At 38.2% G+C, this 15,345-nt stretch overlaps 4 protein-coding genes across 5 annotated transcripts; 1 reads left to right on the top strand and 3 right to left on the bottom strand.

Annotated features, from left to right (window-relative positions):
* Nucleotides 1-225: 225 nt before the first annotated feature.
* Nucleotides 226-3,040, bottom strand: LOC108088929 (ataxin-2 homolog). The gene is made up of 3 exons (XM_017186951.2): nucleotides 1,277-3,040; nucleotides 660-849; nucleotides 226-596 (listed from the first exon to the last, which is right to left on the bottom strand). Exons 1-3 carry the CDS (start codon nucleotides 2,744-2,746, stop codon nucleotides 562-564), a joined length of 1,695 nt encoding a protein of 564 aa, XP_017042440.1. The 5' UTR covers nucleotides 2,747-3,040; the 3' UTR covers nucleotides 226-561.
* Nucleotides 3,041-3,964: 924 nt separating this feature from the next.
* LOC108088930 (neuropeptides capa receptor) lies at nucleotides 3,965-7,004 on the bottom strand. 2 transcript variants are annotated; one of them, XM_017186952.1, is made up of 10 exons: nucleotides 6,636-7,004; nucleotides 6,184-6,334; nucleotides 6,035-6,125; nucleotides 5,778-5,977; nucleotides 5,512-5,685; nucleotides 5,383-5,457; nucleotides 5,171-5,315; nucleotides 4,935-5,118; nucleotides 4,776-4,880; nucleotides 3,965-4,364 (listed from the first exon to the last, which is right to left on the bottom strand). In XM_017186952.1, exons 1-10 carry the CDS (start codon nucleotides 6,843-6,845, stop codon nucleotides 4,227-4,229), a joined length of 1,473 nt encoding a protein of 490 aa, XP_017042441.1. In that variant the 5' UTR covers nucleotides 6,846-7,004; the 3' UTR covers nucleotides 3,965-4,226. The 2 variants fall into 2 exon arrangements, with proteins under 2 accessions (XP_017042441.1, XP_017042442.1); XM_017186953.1 differs by lacking the exons at nucleotides 3,965-4,364; nucleotides 4,776-4,880; nucleotides 4,935-5,118 and having other exon boundaries at nucleotides 5,286-5,320.
* A 2,842-nt stretch (nucleotides 7,005-9,846) lies between these two features.
* On the top strand, nucleotides 9,847-14,122 carry LOC108088926. The gene is made up of 9 exons (XM_017186948.2): nucleotides 9,847-10,200; nucleotides 10,259-10,422; nucleotides 10,482-10,661; nucleotides 10,718-10,833; nucleotides 12,827-12,920; nucleotides 12,978-13,154; nucleotides 13,208-13,497; nucleotides 13,557-13,702; nucleotides 13,759-14,122. The coding sequence occupies exons 1-9, from the start codon at nucleotides 9,912-9,914 to the stop codon at nucleotides 14,043-14,045; spliced, it is 1,743 nt and encodes a 580-aa protein (XP_017042437.1). The 5' UTR covers nucleotides 9,847-9,911; the 3' UTR covers nucleotides 14,046-14,122.
* A 283-nt stretch (nucleotides 14,123-14,405) lies between these two features.
* On the bottom strand, nucleotides 14,406-15,249 carry LOC108088927 (growth arrest and DNA damage-inducible proteins-interacting protein 1). The gene has a single exon (XM_017186949.2). It carries the CDS (start codon nucleotides 15,191-15,193, stop codon nucleotides 14,495-14,497), a length of 699 nt encoding a protein of 232 aa, XP_017042438.1. The 5' UTR covers nucleotides 15,194-15,249; the 3' UTR covers nucleotides 14,406-14,494.
* Between the last annotated feature and the right edge of the window lie 96 nt (nucleotides 15,250-15,345).

Raw genomic sequence — 15,345 nt, 5'->3', positions numbered from 1 at the left:
TTGGTTAAGTCTATCGAGTGATCAAATTAAATAAATTAGGCTAGTGAAAATGCTTCTTATAAGTTATAACTGACTAGATTATAAGTTATCTTTTGTAATACTGACTGTAAATATAGCAATCAACTCGGGTTAATTTGATATTATGTATTTGTTTATTCCTTTATTATATTATTTGTTTATATTTTTAGCCCGTTACCAAATTTTAAAGAATAAAAAACAACACACTTTGCACTTTTTAATTTTATAATTTATTACTATAACTTATTTTTCGAACTCTTTTTGGGATCGTATGTTAATATGCAATATGCAATGGGAATATTCATGCACATATAGTATTTTAATGATTTGATTACTTTTTTTGCTCTTAGATAGCAAAGTTAAAAATGCACAATATTTCTTATACTTTATCAAAATCAAAATCACGTTTAACAAAACCCTACCATTCCCAATGACAGAAGTCAGGCATAACAGAGAACTATACCTGACTGGTTGTCAAATTATTGTAATCGCTAAAACACATTAAATTAAAATAAATAATTTTTTATTTTAGTATTTAGTATTTTATGAGCATGATCCTTTACTTTTTATCGTCACACCTGAAAGAAACAAGGAAACATTTACGTCACAAACTAAATAAATTATTTAGCAATACTTCTTACTTATGTTGAGACAAGACGAATAGCACTGCAGTTGAGTTTCCCCCGTGTACATATATCCATCGGATCCACAAATGATTTCATCGTTTTCATCGTACACATTAGCACAGATTTTCTCACAGTAACTTTCCGTGTCCTTTGGATCATCAGGAGGTGAAGAACTTATTCCATTTGGCACCTTCGGTTCCTCTTGCTGGATTTCGTAAAAGTTGAAAATATTTCAAAAATTTAAAATGTTATATAGCTATCTAGTGCAGAATAAATGTTCTTGTAAGGGTTCTTTGTGAAACATTTTTAGTTCCAAAAATTCAGATATGGACTTAAGCCATTTTTAATTTTTAAACTCTTCCAAAACTTAAAATCTTATAATTTTACCCTTTGTTGAAAATCTTATATTTCCTTTATAATATCTGTGGTTAATGTTGAAAGCTATGCTTCACTAAAATATTAGGTTCAACTGAAAGTCAAGTTGAAATAGGCCCCAAGAAAGAAGAACAAAATATAACATAATCTATTCAACATGAATTTCTAAAAATAGTTTTCAACAATTTTTTTATATAATTTTTTCCTTTTCCCAGTAAAGTTTTTTCCGTTTAGGAAAATATCAAACCAAAACCGACCTGTTTTCCACCTTCAGTATCGGCACTGTCTTCCGGATCGTCACTGTACTCCTTGATGGGCTTGCTAAGTTCGAGGATCGGGGCAGAAGCTTTGGCGGGTTCGCGGACACTCTGGGCCACCGTTTCGTAGTAATACTGATTCGCCAGCGGGGACTGGGTGTACTTCATGGATCCCCTGATGGCGTCCTGCTCGGTGAACTCGAACCGCAGAGGTTCCGGCGTGAAGCTCTTGTGGCTCTTCGCCAGGTGCTGGCTCTTCGGCGGTGTTTGAGTGGATGTTTGGACCGACATGGGCGTAGAGACTACATGCTTGACCGCCTTGTTGCCATCGGACTTCACCACAAAAACATCCTGTCCAGCCTGGTAGCTGCCGCGAACTACAGCCGCATTCGCCGGAGCGGGATCTTGCTGGTAGAACAAATCGGAAACTTGTATGGGTTCGTTGTAACTGGAGGAGGCAGAGTTGTCTAGACCACCGGTCTTATAGGGAACGTGCTGCTTTAGCGGTTGCTGATGTTGCTGAGGTCGCTGCTGCTGCAGCTGCAGTTGCTGGAGTTGCAGCTGCTGCGGTTGCTGCTGATGCTGCTGATTGTATTGCAGCGGATACTGGTGGTGGGGCTGCTTCTGCTGGTCTCGCTCGGCATCCAGCTTCTTGTAATCGGGGTCTCTCTTGGGCAGGAAGTACTCGTTGGTGCTCATGAACTGCAAGTACTCCTGCGCCTCCTTCGACTCCTTGGCTGGAGGCACTGCCTGGCGGAAGTTGACCCCCTGACTGAGTCCCTGCTTGGGCAGGTTGTCCGAGTCCTCGTAAACGGAGTAACTGTTCGGGTCCTGGGGGAACTGACTGTTTTGCAGGGCGGTTTGCTGGGAAGGCACCACACTGAAGCTGGCACCCTGCTGCCCGAAGAGCTTGGGATAGTGCAGATATTGGGAGGCCTGGACGGGGATCGCGTGCTGCTGAATGGGTGCATACACTGGCTTCTGGTCCTTCATAATCACGTTGCCATTGAAGCGCGGCGAGGACTTGAAGTTCTGTATGTACTGCTCGGAAGGGTACTGCGGTGGGAACTGGTTCTTTCCGACGTCCAGCACAGGAGTGTCCTTCACGTGGGCGAATCTTCCGGCCTGATTCTGGTCGAAGTGGTATCTCCGGTGCTGGTCGTTCGCAGGAAAGTTGCCCAAATGCTCGCGACGCATGATGTGCTGAACGGTTGCAGGTTGCGGAGATCTCAGGAATTTGTTTGGGTTCCCCGAGAGATGAGGTACGTTATCCGAACGCGATCTTATCCGGGGCAATAAGCCAGGACCCGGTGGTCGGTTGTGATTGAAGTGGGGTTGGGGTTCACTTAAAAACTGCATAATCCGCGCTTGCCTCGGATCGTTCACATCGCACTGCACTTGGCTGAATAGACAAATTGACAGAACTAAAGCCCCGAAAAGTGGGGTTGATTGGATGACACTTTGCGACATTTTCTTAGGGTCTTTGACGGGCGACGGGCGCGTCTTAGTTCCACGACGGTCTATTGGTATTTGACATTTGTCTGTTCCGCGGCCAAAAGCAAAAAAGTTTCTTTCGAATTAACCACGCACACGAACGCGAAGCTTCTTTTTCTTTCGCCACGATCTCGCAGACTTGATCTCACTTTCTTTGTTATCCGGCCAGTCGTTTAAAATAAAAATGGAACGCCTCGCGGCAATGCAGCCGAGGCCAAAGCCAAAGCCAAAGCCAAAACCAAACCAAAGTCAAAGCCACAGCCAATGTTTTCGGACCAAGATGCAGTGATCTATTCAAAACCGAGTGGCTTTACATGAGCACATTTCTCGGAGCCTGTTGTTCGAACGCTAAAGAACCGTTAATCAATCGAGGGTCTCCACCATCCGATCACTTTCTTCTCGAAATTCGGCGGTGTCGTCGGTTGGAAAGCAACTGAGTTGCAAATGGAACGTTTCTGAGCCAGCTGTGCTGGAATTTGTCGGAATGGCCATTAAACCAGTTTTGAGACTCTGCCACAGAGGAAATGTGGATGTGGATGTGGTGGCCACCGAGAGATCACCGAGAGATCACTTCACACTCGGAGATGAAGAGGCCGAGACACTCGAACCCCGGGGCACAGTGGTATCGCTTCAGATGCGATAGATCTATTTGCCAGATTTACTTTTAATTTGGTTATCTCGTCGAGTGCAGGTGAAAGTAATTTGGAGCTGATCGGGAAATAACCCTATGCGTAATTGGTGGCATCTGGCTCGAAAATTCCTCAAAGTCCGAACTTTAATTGGCTTACACAGAATGCCAGATCGGGGGATAAGGGATTTGAAATGTTGTGTTTATTTACCTCTGCCTTTTTATCTTTGAGAAAAAGTGAAAATTTATTTTAATTATAAACACTGGGATAATGGGTACGACTTTCGCTTTTGCCGTCAATTTGGCATTGCTTTTTTCGAGAGAACAAGCCATGAAAACGATAATTTTGATCATTGTTATGCAAAACGCTCGAAACCGTAATCATGCCTAATGTATTCATTCATAAAAGCCCTGTTATTTGTGGTTGTTTAAAAAGTTGTAGTTCAAAGAGTGTCAAACTTCTGGGATTCTTTTGTTTTACGAATCCGAAAATATGAAAAAAATGCTGACTGTTTTTTCTGCAGGAGATATGATTCTTTTAATTGTCAAATATTTTGAAAATTAATATTTGGTAAAAACGGTAAAAATACAAATGCTGTTAAGTATAAAAGTTGACTCATTTTTTATTTAGTAAGATGAGATGTGGTCCTAATAATTTAATCTTCATGTGTGCGAAGTTAATTAAAATTAGTCCAATTCCTAGAACAGACTAACTCATTTCCTAGAAACAATAATCCTAGTCCTATTACTAAATTTAACATAAAACTTTGCGTTTAACCTTAGGTTTTTCACTCGTGATTCGTTAAAAGTTCAACAATTAAAGTGTCCTTAAATACAAGTTTCCTGGTTTTCGATCCAAATGTCATTTTCAACTTTTGGTTCCTCACAAATTGTGTGTCGAGCAGTGGAGTTTTTTTCCAGTACAATGACAATGTCAGTTGTGCTTAGGACAGCAGAATCCGAATTCTGCAAATAAAAAAAGTAATCAAGTAGTTCAATGTTAAAATGTGACATTTTATTCCCTTCGAGTTCAAGGAATTCCAACAATTCATTGGACATGTATCGAAAAAACTTATGTTCCCATAGGTACACATGTAAACAAAGGCAAGTAAACCTAAACAAGGGTAAAACAAAAGTGCTAAGCAACTTTAGCACTGGGAATTAAAAAGTTTGTGGAATTGACACAGGATAAAATGACTTCTTCATTTGATTTATTTAACAGGCCTTCTTTCTACTTTAACAAAAATTTTGAGATAGTGGGTTAAGGCAAAACTCAATGAAAAAAATGGTATGCCGAAATAACAACATCTTTCTGTAATACCTTTAATACAAATTGATGTTGTACAAAAACCCTCGAATTTTCGCTTGAATACTAACCTTTGGAAGCGGCAGACTGTACGTTTTCTTTATCAGCACTCGATTTGCAGACAAGGGGTCAGCTTCGTTCTTGCTACTTTGATGCCGACTTGACCTTACATGAACCTGATAGATACATTAGATATATTTTGGGTTAATATTTATCTTAAAATAACTTACAGAGTGGACCCGGTCATAGTGGATGTTGTTTCCCATACTCGTGGCTGTACTGTCCCGAAAACTCGAGTGATCCCGTGCAAATCCACTGTTGTAGTACGCGCCCACTGGCTTTCCGCAGAGGAGTTCTCTGAATGCGACCCTATAGCGACGTGACATCACGCTATAAACTATTGGATTGACGGTGCTGCCAATAAAATCGGTTAACAGTTTGTTAAGTCCACAATACAAGCATTTACCAAGAAACGTAGTACGCGAATCCAGCAATGGAGAAGAGCGCCTCGTTTATATCCAGATAATTATCCAGATCCTTCGCATATAGGAATATAAGTCGTTGCAGGTGAAATGGGAACCAGCACACAAAAAACGTTATCACCACAGCGGCTATACTGGTTGAATGGGGAAGAAGTATTGGATTTGGCATTGGCATTTCTCATAAGGCGAAGCTTACCCAACATTCGTATTACTGTCTTCTTTCTCATTTGTGAGTTTCGTGTTTCTCTGTTATTGGTGCCATGTTGAACACCTAAATGATTCACATAAGGTTGGGTTTTGGGAACCAATAAAACCATCTACTTGCCCAATTTTTGGTTTGTTCGCGAGCGAATCTTCGCTCCCATTCGCCCGTAAAGTAATATTATAAGTATCATTGGAATCACGAAGAATATGCAAAAGGATACTTCAAACACGGGTATAACATTTACAATCTCAGGAGACATGGAGCAAAACGCCGATTCCTCAATGCGCGAATCATCTGAAATTTGTTTTAACATTCGAAAAGTTACTCGGAGAACAAAATCTCTGCTATGAGGCAAATATATAATTGTTAAAAAACTAGTGGCATACCTGGTGGGTATTTCAGGTATTGAATATCGGAGAGCAATCCAAATGGTATGGCACTTATAAAACTTGCGATCCAAAGAGCTGTTATTATCCGAATTGCGCGTTTAAAACCAACCATTGCATATAAATGCAATGGATGGCAAATGGCTAAAAATCTTTCCATTGAAAATGCAACGATGGTAAATACGGAGACATATGTACACCTGAAAAAGAGCTTCATTCACATCATTTGCATTTTAATAAAAAGTATCCATACTAACGCCTCAGAAATAAATGCTCGAATTTTGCAAAATGGCATGCCGAAGAGATCTGGATATTGGTGCCAGTATAAAAACACTTCCGTTGGTAGCCCTGTGTAAATTAGGAATGGTCTATAGGATTTACTTGATGTGGCACCAAATTCACTAACCGAAGAGTAAGTACAGCAAATCTGAGACCGCCAAGCTGAACAGATAGTAATTCGTCGCCGTGTGCATTGCCGAGTGTCGGATAATCACAATGCACACCAATAGGTTACCTATGACCCCGGTTATAAAAACTCCGCCAAATATAATTGTTATCTGAAAGATAGTTTACATTAGGCGTTGGTTTTTTAATGATCTCAAGGACAATATTTATTAAAGGCAATCAAAAATGATTTATTATTATTCTACTTCAGAAGGGCTTTGGCAACTTTCGCAATTAATATTGTACATAAATTATTTATCAGCATTTAAGAAACTCATAAAAAATATCATACATAAAATAGATTACCTAATACAAATCTAATCCAATAATATTATTGTCATGTTTTTTGACGATATGTAAATTGCTGATCAAAATGTTATAATAAAATAATAATCTATGAAAAAAAAATCTTACCAAAATTGCCTTATAAAGTGGTAGGGTCTGCGGACCAAGAACAAAAGCCACAAACTCTGTGGGGGAGCAGTTGAATGTGCCGCAGGCATAATTATCCTCGGCTTCTAGATCGTTGGGTGGCTCCAAACTAACACTAGTCGCATATAATCGTGGTATAGTGCTAAAGCTTGTATTTAGGTCTAGAAGTGTGGGATCCGTCGACAAACTCATTTTAAAACTGTATTCAATGTTTTTGTTTATTCCGTGTAAAATAATAATTAACGGCTGCCGTTGGATCTAAAATAACCCATGGCACACGACGATTTCCGTTTAATTTTTTATGGGTTGCGAGAAATCCGCGCTGCGCTATCGTATAATACAGCCACTGTATCTTTTAGATGCCCACAGATTACTGTCCGCAGTCTAGCGCTAAAAAGATAAGAAGGCATGGTTTAGGCTAAATTGTAAATAAATACATACATGGGAGTATATATGTATGTACAAACACCATGTACATATAAAAGATATATAAATTCAAATGGCATGGTGTTCATGCCGCAGAATGAGTAATTTTTTTGTTTACGTCAAAAACAACAAAGTTTAATCTTAAATTAGTAGATAAGTATATCAAATGTTAAACAAATGCAACAAACACTACAAACTTAGGAACTTGTTCAAAATGTAAAAAATCTGAAAAGCATTTACTGTTAAATTTTTTATAAAAAATGCTTTACTTGCTAATATCTGTTTAATAGTTCTTGAGGTTTGTTTACTTATTATTTTAAATATACCTATTTAGTTTCGTAAGCTAATGTCAAACATTTTGTATTAGGATTATGATCAATTTAAAATCAAAATCAATTTTTTGGCTCAGAAATATTTGTAGTAAATTTAAAATACCCCTGTGGTTTGTAGGCCCTGGGCGTTACACATTTTAAAGAGAACTTCAAAGAAGTATTCCGAGCGTACTCGGATACCTTTTCTTCTTGCACACAGATTAAATTGGAATGTCAACAAGCATTAATTTTTGAGTCCAGAGAAGGAGGAAATTATGCCCCCCAAAAGTTTTAGCAATCTAAAGAGGCGGCCAAAAAACGTGGACTATTTCTATTTAATTTAATAAAAAGCTCTAGAGCCTATACAAACTCCTGGCCATTATTAGCATAAGAAGATTTTATCTTATCTACTGCCACCCATCTTGCTCTCTAAGAATACAAAATCGGGTGATGTACAACTTAATTGCTGTCAGTTAATTTTGTAAGCCAGATTAAGCAGCTAAATATCTATAAATTCGTCTAAAAGGGTTTATTAATAATTACAAATCTGCTTGCACAAGTCACTAACAAACTTTATCGACTGTGCAAAAAAAGTGTGCAAAGTATTGTGGTTGGAAGTGTTGGCAGCAGCAGGAATTTGCCAGGTTTAATAGGCCACTTTGAATGGGGCTAACAATAGCTTATACGCAACTGCGAATACTCGCAAACAGAAAAGTTTGCATGTATGTTGGCCACAGAATTTGTCATTATTGTGAACATGAAGCCGAGTCGAGCTCGACACACAACATTGAGACATTTTGGCTTAGCGAAGCGAACTATAGAATTTTACGCACTTGCAAACTTTCCAACTAAGTGTGCTCAGACGTGAATTTAATTTGACGAACTATGCAAACAGCAAGAGAAGCACACGTGTAATTAGGAAGCCAGCTTCCAGCTCGGCTACGACAGTCTGAAAGATAATAAAATAATAAATAGCAGGAGCCTCATTAGGAGCAGCCTCCGAGGACACCAGTAAATCAGCCAATTTAGACTCAGAGGAGCACTCGTAGCACTCTCGAGACACCCAATCCAATCCAGCATCTGGTCATTAGGGACACTTAGCCGGTGACCAGCACCTCCCCCCTGGTCACCTCTCTCTCCGGTAACCCCATCCAGTGGCCCAGCCACGTGTTGCTAATTACTGAGGTGCCGAGACCCTTAAGTTGGTATATATATTTACATGTGCAATAGATGTCAGGTGTCGCTAAAGTTGAACACAATTATGTATGGACATCTGGGAGTTTTCCTAGCACTTTGTCTCCAGGTGCTTTGTTTTATTGGATTTATTGAGTGGAGATGAAGTTAAGTAAGTGAGGGGGTCCTGGGTACTTTTTGTATTATTGAAAGCTTAAGTGTCGTGTTGGCACCCAAAGCCAAGTAATGACATATGATCCCACTGCAAAAGCTTTAATTTTAGTTATTTTTAATAACGCAAAAAAATGCATTCATAAGGGTATGCTATTTAAAACGAAATCCTTAAATAGCACATTGAACAATGTGGAAAAGTATGTAATGCCAGTTTGAAAAAGCTTTTTTAATATTTGTTTTCAGAGGTTTTATTGAAGCAATATATGAATTTCCTAAACATTTTTCGAACCATTGCTTCTTACCTATGTTTAAATATTTGTTATTAAAAATGAGAGAGACTATAGAGTATGGAAAATAATTAACAATATTGATAAGTTATAAAATTTAATTTCGTAATTAGTTGTTGAATTAAAAATACCTTTTGTTTGTGATTCTATTAAGTTTTTTTTTAATTGCTTAAATAATTTCCTGATTTCAGTAAAAGATAGTTGAGCAAACTATTTTGAATCGAACGATTTGGAATTACCAACAATTTTTCTCTGGTGTTCAGTTTGCACATTTACAGCCTCCTAGTCCATTCATAACTGCATTTGATTCAACACTTGGTAATTGGACTCTTTTGACACTCTGGTTTTCGTAATTAGTGCATACACTCGAGTTGATTCAAAGTCACAGCGATATCCCGCAGGATGCTTGGCCAACGACAGGTGGAAAGCAACTGTTTGCATATCCAGATGTCCTGGCCAATTCGAGGGATAAGGGAATTCGGCAGGAAAGTGCGCAGGCGTTGAAGCCGAACTCCTCGATTTACTGGCCTTCCTATTGGAACTGCATGTGGGAGCTAATTTCAGCTATACTTGTGGCTTTAGGGCAAACCGAAGTGCTTCAGAATCATGCAAGCCTAATAAGGATGCAAGCTTTTCTCATTACTCTATTTCGGAGGCATTACAGCTTTGTCAAGAAGTCTGAAAAAAGGTAAACAAGATATAAAGAATATTACTTGCTTTCTTTGTAGCTCCGAATTAAACTGAAAAAACAATTGATCTCGGATGGCCGAATAATTGGATTGTTTCAGTTAAAGTTGAAATTTGACTCTACCTTAAAATGTGATTCAGTTTTCTTCAAATATTCATCGAAAAAACATCAAAAGAAAAATAAATAAAAAAAACATAAAATGACTTCTATAATACAACCGGATGGCTATATTCCGCAGACTCAGGGCGTTGAAGCAGCTATACCAATATGGTTTAAGATAGACTGGAGCCCGGAAATTGAACAGGGCATTTATAAGGACTGGGGGACGTATTATTGTCGCCGGCGCCGGGAAAATCTTGGCATGCACTACTTTGACAAGGCCCTCAAACTCGGACCTCAAGACTTTACGACTCTATATCGTCGAAGTCAGAGCAAACGCAAAAATGCGCTGACCGAAAGTGCTTTGAATGACTGTTTGGAAGCGAAGCGTAGGCATATCTCCGCACTCTTTCAAACTTAATATCGTTAAATTGATGCACTTCACAGGGCTATTAAAACTTTTGCAACGCAATGATGCTCCTATTAATTTGGAAATCTGCGATGCCCTCTATGAACTGAGCCAGTTGGAAAACGCCAAAGCCGAGCTTCACGATAACTTCCGTTTGTTTACTGGTAATAAATCAAAAATTTTCGAGCAACGTCTAATTGTGGTAAGACTGCTTTCAAGTGCAGTTTAATAAATTCTTTATAATTTTTATAACTTTTCTAGGTGGATGCAAATATTGAAGATGCATGTGGCCCATCAATGACTCAGTTTATATCTGAAAATGAAAAACTTATAGTGCAACTAAAGGAAGCTCTAAATAAGTTCAAACAAGACACCAGACCTCTCTGGAAAATATTAAAAGAACAGGAAAAATGCGACATTCTGAGCATCCCAGAAATCGAAGTGTGTAATTATAGAACACTAATTTTTACAATTACAATACAAATACTTTTTTCAAGGATGTAATGCTATCACCCCTTGAAGCCGCGAGAAGGAGTCGTGCATTTGATGTGCTCAATCAAATGTTTTTGGATAGGTCATGGATCGATGTAATATTTCTTAAGCATGTTCGAAAGTAAGTGTATTTGTTGCTTTATTAGAATATAACGGGTTATTTTTAGAGTAGGTTTGGAATAACTTTTGCAACCGTTTTTAAAAATGTTTATTGGAATCGATGAAGTGGTCTTTGCCATTTACGTTTTAAAGATAGGTTTATCGAAGGACCCCCCAACTAGCCAGTGCAGAAATGAACTCTTACAAAATTAACCTTAATTATACCCTTGCAGAGCAAAAGGGTATTATAATTTCAGTCAGAAGTTTGCAACGCAGTGAAGGAGACACCTTAGACCCCATAAAGTATATATATTCTTGATCAGTATCACGAGTAGAATCAGAATACGTCTGTACGCCTGTCCGTCTGTCCGTTTCCGCGCAAACGAGTCTCTCAGTTTTAAAGCTATCTAGCTGAAACTTTCCCAAAAGGTGTGTAGTTATGGCACGCAGTATATAAGTCGGAACGGGCCGGATCAACCGACTATATCGGATACCTCCCATACGAGAGAATAAAATAAAAAATTCTCACGCTGTTGGTTTTGATCAGATCGACTTGATTTCTTCAAGGTGGCGTTTTCGAACTGTTATTGAATTTCGGATTAAATTTGATCAAAATCGGATAACTCTATCATATAGCTGCCATAGGAGAGATCGAAAAAAATATATAGAATTAATGGAAATAAATTGATAACATCGCTGTTTTTTTATCCCATGAGCATGATTTTTTGAATATCAAGTTTTTTAACAACTCTCATATGAGAAAAAAGTTTCATGAAAATCGGACCACTATATCTTATAACTGCTATAGGAAAGATCGAAAACCCTGTATAGAAATAACGGAAATAAAATTATAACATCGTTGATTTTCATCAGACAAGTATAATTTTTGAAATATTGAGTTTTCTTACGACTCTTGAATTAAATTTGATTAAAATCGGAAAACTATATCATAGCTATGGAAAATGAATAGAAAAATCGTCATAGCTTCAATGTTGCTTACCCCTTATCCATTTTGTTCGACCTATGTATTTATTGACTGCAAGGGTATATAAGCTTCGGCTTGCCGAAGCTAGCTTCCTTTCTTGTTTTTTATACCCTTGCAGAGCAAAAGGGTATTATAATTTCAGTCAGAAGTTTGCAACGCAGTGAAGGAGACACCTCAGACCCCATAAAGTATATATATTCTTGATCAGCATCACGAGCAGAGTCGGAATACGTCTGTCCGTCTGTCTGTCTGTCCGTCTGTCCTCCTGTCGGTTTCTATGTAAACTAGTCTCTCACTTTTAAAACTTTCTCGCTGAAACTTTTCCAAAAGTTGTGTAGTTATTGCACGCAGTATATAAGTCGGAACGAGCCGGATCGGCCGACTATATCGGATAGCTCCCATACGAGGGAATGAAATGAAAAATTCTAACGCCGTTGTTTTTGATCAGATCAAGTTGAATTCTTCAAGATGGCGTTTTCTAACTGTTATTGAATTTCGTATTAAATTTTATCAAAATCGGATAACTCTATCATATAGCTGCCATAGGAGAGATCAAAAAATATATATATAAATAATGGACAAAAATTATAATGTTGTTGTTTTTAATGCAACGAGCATGATTTTTGGAACATCAAGTTTTTGAAATACTCTTAAATCGAGAAAAAAAAATTTCATAAAAATCGGAGTACTATATCATATAGCTGCCATAGGAAAGATCGAAAAATCTATATAGAAATAACGGAAATAAAATGATAACATTTTTCATCAGACAATCATGATTTTTGGAATATAGAGTTTTCTAATGAGTCTTGAGTTACATATTAAGTTTTATCAAAATCGGACGACTATATCAAATAACATAGCTGTCATATGAACAATATGGTAAATAATAGAAAAATCGTCATAGATTCGATGTTGTTAGCCTTTATGTATTTAGTTTGACATATTTAATGACTGCAAGGGTACATAAGCTTCGGCTTGCCGAAGCTAGCTTCCTTTCTTGTTGATAATATGAATCCCTTTTTCTTAGAAATCCGAGCTTATCCTTGGACCAGTGTAAAAAAAGTAATGAGTATTTAAAAACTCTCACTTTCAAGAAGTATGACGAGATTAAAAAATTCTTGGTGGGTACCAAGTTAAGCAACAAATCAGTACCTTAAAACATTAATTATATTTTATAGAAAATGTTGGAGGCACGCAGTCCCATGTACAACATACGCTACGAGAAGTTTACAAACAAAAAATTAATGGACAAATTTCGGCAGGAATATCTTTTTCGAGTTCAATACCAAACGAGACGAAACATGGCCAGTGCGTTGCGAAGCATTCGATATTTACGAAAAACTAAGAACCTAACAGTAAGATTTCCATTAACTCTTAATTTATTTTAGTTACCTAATTGTTCTTGCAGAAACTAACCAGTTACGTGGAGGAAGTAATGGGAGACTATGTGGTGAAAAAAACTAACAAGATTATGCCGTGGAAATTCGAATTCTTGAACGAGGTATACAACATCTTGGCGTTGGCCTACGTAGATCAGTATACGGTTCCGAAGAACTTCCGGTTCGCAGATAAAAATGCCCTGCTCCGCTTACTTCGTTTTCCTATGGATAAATCTATGGAGGTAAAACACTTCGTATTTGGAGATCGTAGTACATATCAGGGAACTGAGACAGTGGATCCAGCCCTTTCAAAATATCGGTAATGCCTTTATTATTTATTAAAATTAGTATTTTTTTTACGCTTACATTGATTTTTAGTCAAGTGCTGAACAGATTCGAGAAGCGTATGGTTTTCGCCAAGTATTCCATCGAAAAGTGCTACCTACTTCATCAAATTGGAAGCACTCATCTTCAATCAAATCGATTTGATGAATGCTGCTTTAGTGCACGAAAGTCAATCGAAGGTTTGTTTATTTACTGACATCATTTTACATATAAATACCCATATTAATTGTTTTAGAGTCTAAAAACTGTAACAGCAACATTTGGCAGTTTCTCAGCTACCTTTTAATAATTAAAGCCAATGCTGCTCTCCACAAGATCGAAGGAACTAGTGATGCCTTATCCAAGGCAGTTGATGTTGCCGAAAAACTTAGGAGCAAAGATCTACTTAACTTCCTAAGTAAATGTATAAGTTGCAACGAGGAGGAATTCGTGGTTAAAAAACAAAGCTTAATGGGTAATTCCAGCCGGCGTGATAGTGAAAAATCAGTGCGCAGTTTCCTGTCCTCCCAGCAAAGCCTATAGCCTTTTGTATTACGTTTATAAAACCAAAAAATATTGCAAAATAAATTCTCAGTGCAATTAGTAGAATAACACATTAATAAATCTGCCCTCTTTTTTTGGTTTAAATTCTGGCTAATTCAAAAATTTTATAGTGTACCTATGTCAACAAAATACAGACGATAAATAAAAGTATAGGAATAAATTAATAATAATTTTCCTTATTAGCAACGCTAATCAATTCCTGCTGTCTTAACTGCAACAGAACGGTTTCTTTTTTTTTTTTTAAATAAACTTTAAATAGAAATAGAGGCGATAGATTGCGATTATAAAAAAAAATTTTGATACGTTTGCGATATCGTGGACATAAAATAAGGTTGCATCTTGCTGGAGATTTTCACTGGAAATTTATTTAAAAAGGCAACTGATAACAATTCCTTGCTTATGTCGAAGGTTTCACAACTAAAGTATTATTAGGCAGATGACTTCTCCACCAGCTTGGCCATCATCTTTTCTTCCTTAGCCTTTCGCTTGGCCTCCTTTTGCTTTTTCTTGTCCTCCTTTTCCTTTTGTTCCAGCATCTCCTTAAATCGTTCGTCGCGTGTGTCCACCTTGAAGCCAAAGTGTCTGCGCACCTCCTCCACCAGTCGTTCCTTCCGTTTTATGGCCGCGGCCGCATCCGCCTCCCGTTTGGCAACCTTTGCGTGCAGGTCCGCCTTCCACTGTTTCAGCTTTTCCACTTTCTTAGCTATGTCCTCCTCGCGGGCATTGATCTTCTCAAGCTCCTCGGCTTTCTGTGCCCGATTCTTCTCCAGCATTTTTAGGAGCGTTTCTAGTTGCATAACCTGCCTGTTGTCAGTCTCTCCACGGGAATTAAAACAGATTTTGGGGTCGACCTTGCTCTGGGCACCGTAACGCCCAAAGGCCTGCCTTTGGTATTTCTCTGTCAGATGTATCCAGGAGTGGGGCTCCTGATAGGGCAATTTGTTTAGAAGCACATTTTTGTGTTGTGGCTGTAGGCCGGATCGGTCAACAGCTTGATAGTAAGCCGTCGTCTCATCCTCGTCGCCAACCAAGGATGCCGGTAGTTCCGCTTTAGCCGAGCTGGAGTATCGCAAGCCTGGGCGGAGGGCAGAAAGTCTGGTAACAGTGTTTATTTTTCCTAAACTCATTTTTAAATGGCTAAGCAAAACAATTCATTATTTTCCAATAGAGATGATATGCAAGAAACCACGTAGTTATCGATGAATTGAAACAGTTGAAGCGGAACAGAGAAGGACGTTTGCTATTTCATGTTTCTAAAATTTAGGTTATTTCATAAGTA

Source organism: Drosophila ficusphila, unplaced genomic scaffold (assembly GCF_018152265.1).
Source record: "Drosophila ficusphila isolate 14025-0441.05 unplaced genomic scaffold, ASM1815226v1 contig_106, whole genome shotgun sequence".
NCBI classification, from domain to species: Eukaryota; Metazoa; Arthropoda; class Insecta; order Diptera; family Drosophilidae; genus Drosophila; species Drosophila ficusphila.
Note: the sequence above shows the minus strand (reverse complement) of the source record. Positions and strands in the feature narration are given on the sequence as shown.